Raw genomic sequence first — 7860 nt, forward strand, 5'->3', positions numbered from 1 at the left:
CAGCCAGCTGGCCCCGTGAGTAGAATTACACGAGATCCAACCGTTCATCAGTGGGCCGGTATGAACCTACAGCAGTCGATTTACCAATGTGGACCCATTTGATGAGCAGATTGACTTGACCTTTTAGTGGACAGATATAGGCATGCTTAATGATCGGACCCGATCTGACGCTCGTGTGCCATACTGGCAGGAGTGTCTGCGAGTAGGAATAAAATCATACTGGCACAAGCAGCTTCTCATTTTTCAAAAATATTAGTTAGAGTATAAAGGTCAAAGCGGAAAAGAATATAAAAAAATGGAGGGAAAATTAGTTAAATTAAAAATTCAGAAAAAAACCTAGAATTACTATTGTTTGTGACCTCTAAGTGGATAACAGCAACCCTCATTTCCCTATAAATATCCCTTATTTCTCTCCCTCTCTCCGTATACAAAAACCATCTTCTCTCCTTCCCTTCTTAAAACATTCCTCTCTCTCTCTCTCTCTCTCTCTCTCTCTCTCTCTCTCTCTCTCTCTCTCTCTCTCTCTCTCTCTCTCTCTCTACTACATCTTCTCTAAGGTTCTCTCCTTTGTGGTGGTGTAACCATGCCAGAAGCTCCAAACAATCCATCAACGGGCCACGTCGATCAGATCGTCCATGAAAAGAACAAGAAGGCCCTCCAATTCATCGAGGATGTGACGACGAACGCCGACGAGATCCAGGAGCGGGTGCTCGCCGAGATCCTCTCTCAGAGTGCCCACGTCGAGTACTTGCAGCGACATGGTCTTGATGGCCGTACAGACCGGGAGAGCTTGAAGAAGCTCCTCCCTGTCGTCATATACGAGGATCTGCATCCTGACATCCAGCGTATCGCCAATGGCGATACGTCGCCGATCCTCTGCGGGCAGCCCATTTCAGAATTCCTCACAAGGTAAGTGTGAGAGAGACACCCACCTATGTTTTGAGCCATCTTCTACTCATTTGGCATTGTTTAAGAGGCTTTTAAGCTGATTTCTATCATGGGTTTTTGTTATCGGTAGCTCGGGAACTTCTGGCGGTGAGAGGAAGCTGATGCCGACGATCGAGGAAGAACTAGAGCGACGATCATTGCTCTATAGCCTTCTGATGCCTGTGATGGACCAATTCGTGCCAGGTTTAGAGAAAGGCAAAGGAATGTACTTTTTGTTTGTGAAATCTGAAGCTAAGACGCCTGGAGGATTAGTCGCCCGCCCTGTCCTAACCAGCTATTACAAAAGCCGGCATTTCACCGATAGGTCATACGACCCTTACACCGCCTACACTAGCCCTAATGAAACTATCCTTTGCTCAGATTCCTACCAAAGCATGTATTCTCAATTGCTTTGTGGGCTTTGCCAGAACAAAGAAGTCCTCCGAGTCGGGGCGGTCTTTGCCTCTGGTTTCATTCGTGCAATCCGGTTCCTCGAAAAGAATTGGGCTAGCCTTTGTAACGATATCCGAACTGGAACCTTAGATGCCCAAATCACTGACCCTTCAGTGAGAGAAGCCGTCATGAAAATTCTAAAACCAGACCTGAAACTTGCCGAATTGATCGAGAAAGAATGCAGTAGGGCATCCTGGCAAGGGATCATAACTCGATTGTGGCCCAACACAAAGTATATCGACGTGATCGTTACTGGGACCATGTCGCAGTACATCCCCACCCTTGATTACTATAGCAATGGCCTCCCACTAACGTGCACTATGTATGCGTCTTCTGAGTGTTACTTTGGGCTTAACCTTAATCCAATGTGTAAGCCGAGCGAGGTTTCATATACCCTCATTCCCACCATGGCCTACTTCGAGTTCTTGCCAGTGCACCGCAACAATGGGACCACTGATTCAATTTCAGTACCGAAATCATTGAATGAGAAGGAGCAAAGGGATTTGGTTGATCTTGTTGATGTTAAGCTCGGACAAGAGTATGAGCTCGTCGTCACGACGTATGCTGGTAAGACTATAGCAAAAAACTTATCTCTATTCAAATTTAATCATTTTTTGGTTTTCATGTAATGAATCTTTTTATTTTATTTTTTGGTTTTCTATATCTAATGCATCTTTTTATTTTATAGGACTTTATCGCTATCGAGTTGGAGATGTGCTCCGAGTCGCCGGATTCAAGAATAAGGCTCCCCAATTCAACTTCATATGCCGGAAGAACGTGGTTTTGAGCATCGATTCAGACAAGACCGATGAGGTCGAGCTGCAAAATGCTGTCAGGAATGCAGTGAACCATCTTGAGCCATTCGATGCATCTCTGATTGAGTACACTAGCTTTGCGGACACGTCGACCATACCGGGCCACTATGTTCTCTACTGGGAGCTCCTCCTTGGTGCAACACCGATCCCACCATCGGTATTCGAAGACTGTTGCCTCGCCATTGAAGAGTCCCTTAACAGCGTCTACCGACAGGGTCGTGTCTCCGACAAGTCGATCGGCCCACTGGAGATCAAGATTGTTGACGTAGGCACGTTCGACAAGCTCATGGACTATGCTTTGAGCCGCGGCGCATCGATCAACCAGTACAAGACGCCACGGTGTGTGAAATTTGAGCCCATTGTCGAGCTGCTGAATTCGCGGGTGCTTTCGAATTACTTTAGCCCAAAATGCCCGAAATGGGTCCCGGGACACAAGAAATGGAGCACCCAGAACTGAAAGTGGGGGAATTGAGCTGTTGCTGATGGTGGAATTCCATGGGAGTTTGAAGGAGCTGTTTTATGTTGTTTTCATCACATTAGAGAAAGACCCTTTTTTTTTTCTTTAGGAATTTTCCTTTTTCTTTTTACGGTTGTTTAATATATTTAGAGTAAAATCAGCTGTGTACATTACAGTTCTTGTTTAAGGGCCTTTTTTTTCTTCTTCTTTTTTTTTTTTCCCTTCTTCTCTTGAATGTGTTGATTTGAGAGTGGATATTTACACATCAATGTTTTTTAGTCATACAACCTTTAAAAATAAAAAATAAAAAATAAAAAATAAAAAACTTTTGGTTCTAGAGTGGTACCAAAAGGTACTAGTCTAGTGCCAAAAGTAGAAAAGGGGGTGTGTTCATGGAAAAAGTAAGGGGTGTGTGTTGTTGCCCACTTTCAACTAATGGGTTCTTTTGATAGTTTAAATACATGAAAACTCGACCAGACTCGAACCGAATTGGATTCGAGTCGACTCAAAAACTCAGGCAAGCTTTCTCGAAACTAGAACAATTATTCCTAGTTTTTCAATATTATTAAATATTTAGAAGTATAGATAATACATAAATAATGTTGAGTTGTGCCAAGTCAAGTTGGATTTAGTCATTTTCTCCGAGTTTTGTTGAGTTTTCTCGAGTGAGTTCTGACCGAGTCATGATCAGATCGAGTTTTCTCTAGTCATGTTGAAATCTGGTTGAGACGAGTCAGCTCGGGCGAGTCGAGTAGGGTTCCCTTTTTTAGAGTCTTTAAACTACGGTTCTTTTCATCACGCTTTTATTTCATGCCAGGAATCATGTCCACAAAAATCTCATGGGCCACGTCTAAGACGGCAGTAGAGACTGTGTTAGAGAGACTTACTTTATTCTTTCTTTCTTGTGTGTGTGTGTGTCTAATTGAACTTTCTCCTTTCTTTTATCAATACTCGTACTAACAAAAAGCCATGTGGAAAAAGAGTATCATGCAGTTTGCTAACTACTACATATCATCATAACCTCCAGCTTTTGAATTTGTAAGGGAAGCTGAAGTTGTTAGTCTCTCTCTCTCTCTCTCTCTCTCTCTCTCTCTCTCTCTCAAGAAAGAAAGAAAGAGAGAATAAAGTAAGAAATTAAGTTGACTAATTACATTATCAATATCCCAAGTAAGATAATCTGAATATTAATGATAGTAATGATAGTACTCCCCACAAAGCAATTCAAGTGTCTCAAGATCCGAAACAATATGGATATGTATATATATGTGTGTGTATCAAATCCGTGAGTATACTTATTTAGTATCACTTGCTATTTTACCATTATTAATCTATTTCTAATTTTCGAACTTCAACAGTTCAATGCGTATCTCTATTTACCCAGTTTTCCTCAAGACAGGCTATTTACAACAGCCTTATCTTCAACAATAATTTCTGACAAAATTACCCCTTTGTGGAAAAAGCTAAGAACCCAATAACTCCATTTTTCATGTGCAGTTTCAAACAAGTCATCCCCAGATGATCTATAATACGCGTAATGGACATAAATGCAAGTAGCCCATATTAAAATTCACTCGTATTTTTCTTCTGATTATCTCTTGGGTGGGCCATTTTCGGACGTCAGATCCTAACTGTTGACACCCATCCTATTTCAGTGATGACCCATTTTTCCAACGAATCGTCGCCGGAGAAATGGCCAAGTGGCCGGATTTTTTCACACTTACTTATATCACCACCAGACACGGACTGCCAAATGGGCAGAAAAAGATTCTTGATTGTATAAATTCCAGCAGAGCAGACAAGATAGAGATAATTCCGTCAGAGGCAGTCTTTCTGTTGAGAAACAAAAGAGCCATACACATTCAAAATGTTTGCAGGATCATGTCTCCATGAGAGAGAGATATTTCAACCACACCAAAAAACCAACAAAAGAGAAAGAGGAAGAGCTTTAATGAAAAAGCTACCAACAGAGATTCTTATCGGAATAGAGACAAAGAGACAGATAGCAGAAGATTGGCACGCAAAGCAGCACAAGATTTTTCAAACCAGTATACTGTGCATATACGGTCTGGTAGACATTATGTACAGATTTTCTAATTTATTATGTCTTATCTATTACATGGAGAGGTTCTTGAGACTGGAAAAAGCTTGATAGTCTGACAGATAAGCAGTCCTCCAGTATATAATCCAAACCATTCGTTCTCTAGAATCACCATATACATAACATATGGGTTTAAATGGAAGTATTGAGAGTCACACAGAAAACAATAAACGTGCTTTAAATGGAGGTTAAGAGGGTCTAATTGGTGGAAATTGTGTGTTTCCGGACATCTAATACAGGACTAGCCAGATTAGTGGTCTTGATCAAAGAGGATAAGTACATGTACGATGCAGGACCTGAGTGTTATACTTTCAGATGTTCCCACGAATTACTACACTAGGACACGAGAAAAGGAAAGGACATTCGTGCAGAGAAATCCCATGTGATGAGATAATGTACTAAAGATCTGCCAAGACTACTTCTTAGTAAAAAATAAAAAATGTGGGGCCTATTTGTTTAGCTAATTTCTACGATGATGTAACGTCTCTCATCCTTACTATTTTCAACGTTTGTTTAAAATGTTATTACAACACATACTTGGATGGTCAAATAAAATTTTTGTAATTATTATAATGTGTTGTGTGAGATTTGATTTTAAAGCTATACAAAACTGCTATTATTATAGTTTTATATAGATAAAACAAATAATGTAAATACCATCGGTACTAAGATGACGTATATCACCAAATAAGTAAAGTAATTTATAATGAGCTAATTATTTCTTTTATTGATTTAATTGGTGAAGCAAACAACTTGAAATAAATCGGCAATGAAATTATTCACTCTGGATGCACAATGAAAATATGCACTATGAATGTTTCATGCATGGGACTCACAGTAAAAAAATAATAATACTCTTTGCATCAAATTCCAATTAGGACTTTACCAGGTGAGTTTCATGCATATCCATGAGTAAAAAAGTAATATTCTTTGTATAAAATTACAGTTATGCTTTTGCCACGTGAGTTTCACGCATATCTAGCAGCTTATGACGTCTTTTCAATGGCACTGGATGTTAGTGTACTAAGATAAGGTAAAATGTGGTGAACTATCCACATGTTAATAATAATAATATTAGTCCTCCGACACTTATTCGACAGATCCTAGTTGCTTATGGACACCCGCTCAATCCAATTGGCCAATCTGTGCCGTCCGATAGAATCATCACAAATCTAAATATGCACTCAGAAATTATACAACATGGCATACATTGACTCTAATGAAATGAAACTAGCTAAATTGTGAAACCCAGAAAGTGGGAGTTCAAAATCTTATCAGCTGAGTAATCCTAGCCTTTGATTGGTGGACACTTGTTTATTGAAATAAGATCATTGGATATTCTTAGGTCTACTCGTCCCATTGTCAAATTAAGTTATCTAAATAGCCATCATTTAGATAGTTTAATTTAACTTACTTGTACATCACTTATGCAATTTCTAAGGAACTTTACGTGCTGGAGTATCATCCATCAAGCTCTACAGGAGTATCAAAGATTTTTTCTTACGTAGGAGATGGTGAAAAGCTAATGTAGGAGTCCAGCCCTGTTTAGATACAAGGCATGGCCAAGGACTCTATGTGGATGAGATCCACCCCATCCATCAGGAGTGCCACGTTGTGTTTGTACGGAGCCCTAAAACACAGGCTGATTCAACACTCAGATGGGCTAAGCCATTAAAGTCGTCCAAATTGTGTGGTGTCCAGCGTTTTGTGAATATACCATCCAATCCACTTAATACACCGCAATACGATGAATGGATTCTCCAAAAAATAGGACATGATTTTAAAAGTTGTTAGGCATGATTTTAGACCATTTCCCATGGTGTGGCCCACTTAAATTTTGAATTGGAGTGATTTTCAGTATCGATGCGGAAAATGTGGCAACTCACCTGATGGATGGGGTGGATCTGATGCACATCTCACGAACATCACAGTAGGACGTATGACTACACGAGTTCTGTTACTATGCCTCCCGGCCCGATTACTGCGATTCGTCGTATTTCGTAATCGGTAATAGTCGCCGAGTCGGACTCCATTCAGATGGAGACAAATCCACGTAGCCACCCATTCCCATGCGGTGTGGGACCCACCTGCCCATGCAGGTGCACATCCGAAGCGGGAGAAGGAAGCGTAGAAAGCGGGAAAAATATTCGCTGATGGTATTGGAGTGGGGACCAGGGCTTATCCTCACGCCACGTGGCGTGACACAGAGCGTTGACCCAGCTTATGCGTCCGGGTCTCCTCCTGTTGGAAAAGGACCCGGATGACGTGTACCGATACCCTGACACGTGTGGGGCCAAGGCCAATCGCTGCACAGCAATCCACGTGGGGCTTGTCATCTGTGGTTTGGGGTTTTGTCGGTCCACTATCATTAAGGTCTTGTCCCCGTCCTTCTCACTGGGCCCACCTTTTTTATTTATTATTATTCACTTTTCTTCATTTTTTTAATATTTAATATTATAGCGGATAATGAAGATCGGCTCTTGCCTTTCTTTGCTCGGCTAATTCCTTGAGTCGGCTCTCTTGGACTTTCTTTTGATTTTTTTTGGACAATAGTAATGTGAATTGACAGGGAGCAAGGTGAGACAGTCAGGTGGACCTATCCACACGATTTCAGCAAGAATTATACCGTTCGTCAGGTGGGACCCACTGAGCTGATCACAGCCATAAAATATTCTGAACCAATAACCATTTGACGGGTGGTCTGCAAATGGACTATGAAACAAAAAAGAAAGAAGAAGGAAATAATAATAATAAATAAAAAAAAAATCAATGGTTCAAATTCAAATGCTATCTTGGAGATACGGTCCAGATCATGTTTGCATCAGAGGATGAGTGCATAGTAGTACTGTTACTTTCTGTCAACTACATGTAGACAGGCTTATCAGAATGTTGGACAATTTATATGGATGGTTGAAATTCACTAATCTAAACTTTAGCTTAATTCTAACCGAAATTTTAATCTAAACTCTAGCCTAAACCTTATACCCTAGATATAACTTAAACTCTAAACTTAATTTTACGTACTCACTTGGTCAGCCTACCGAGTCCATATACCCAGTCAACGATTACCTAGTTAGATCTTAAAATGGGCCCAAGCAAATCCTAAGTCC

General features: G+C 40.6%; 1 protein-coding gene across 1 annotated transcript; it reads left to right on the forward strand.

Annotated features, from left to right (window-relative positions):
* Positions 1 to 483: 483 nt before the first annotated feature.
* Positions 484 to 2856, forward strand: LOC131237383 (indole-3-acetic acid-amido synthetase GH3.6). Its single transcript, XM_058235115.1, has 3 exons — positions 484 to 909; positions 1019 to 1947; positions 2069 to 2856. The coding sequence occupies exons 1-3, from the start codon at positions 584 to 586 to the stop codon at positions 2650 to 2652; spliced, it is 1839 nt and encodes a 612-aa protein (XP_058091098.1). The 5' UTR covers positions 484 to 583; the 3' UTR covers positions 2653 to 2856.
* The last annotated feature ends 5004 nt before the right edge of the window (positions 2857 to 7860 follow it).

This window comes from Magnolia sinica, chromosome 1, assembly GCF_029962835.1.
Source record: "Magnolia sinica isolate HGM2019 chromosome 1, MsV1, whole genome shotgun sequence".
Lineage (NCBI taxonomy): Eukaryota > Viridiplantae > Streptophyta > Magnoliopsida > Magnoliales > Magnoliaceae > Magnolia > Magnolia sinica.

What these genes read in the sequence shown, in the direction of transcription:
- LOC131237383 (XM_058235115.1), top strand. Translation starts at nt 584, where the DNA reads ATGCCAGAAGCTCCAAACAATCCATCAACGGGCCACGTCGATCAGATC. An exon ending in ATTTCAGAATTCCTCACAAG is followed by an intron (nt 910 to 1,018) that starts GTAAGTGTGAGA and finishes TGTTATCGGTAG; the next exon opens with CTCGGGAACTTCTGGCGGTG. An exon ending in CGTCGTCACGACGTATGCTG is followed by an intron (nt 1,948 to 2,068) that starts GTAAGACTATAG and finishes TTTATTTTATAG; the next exon opens with GACTTTATCGCTATCGAGTT.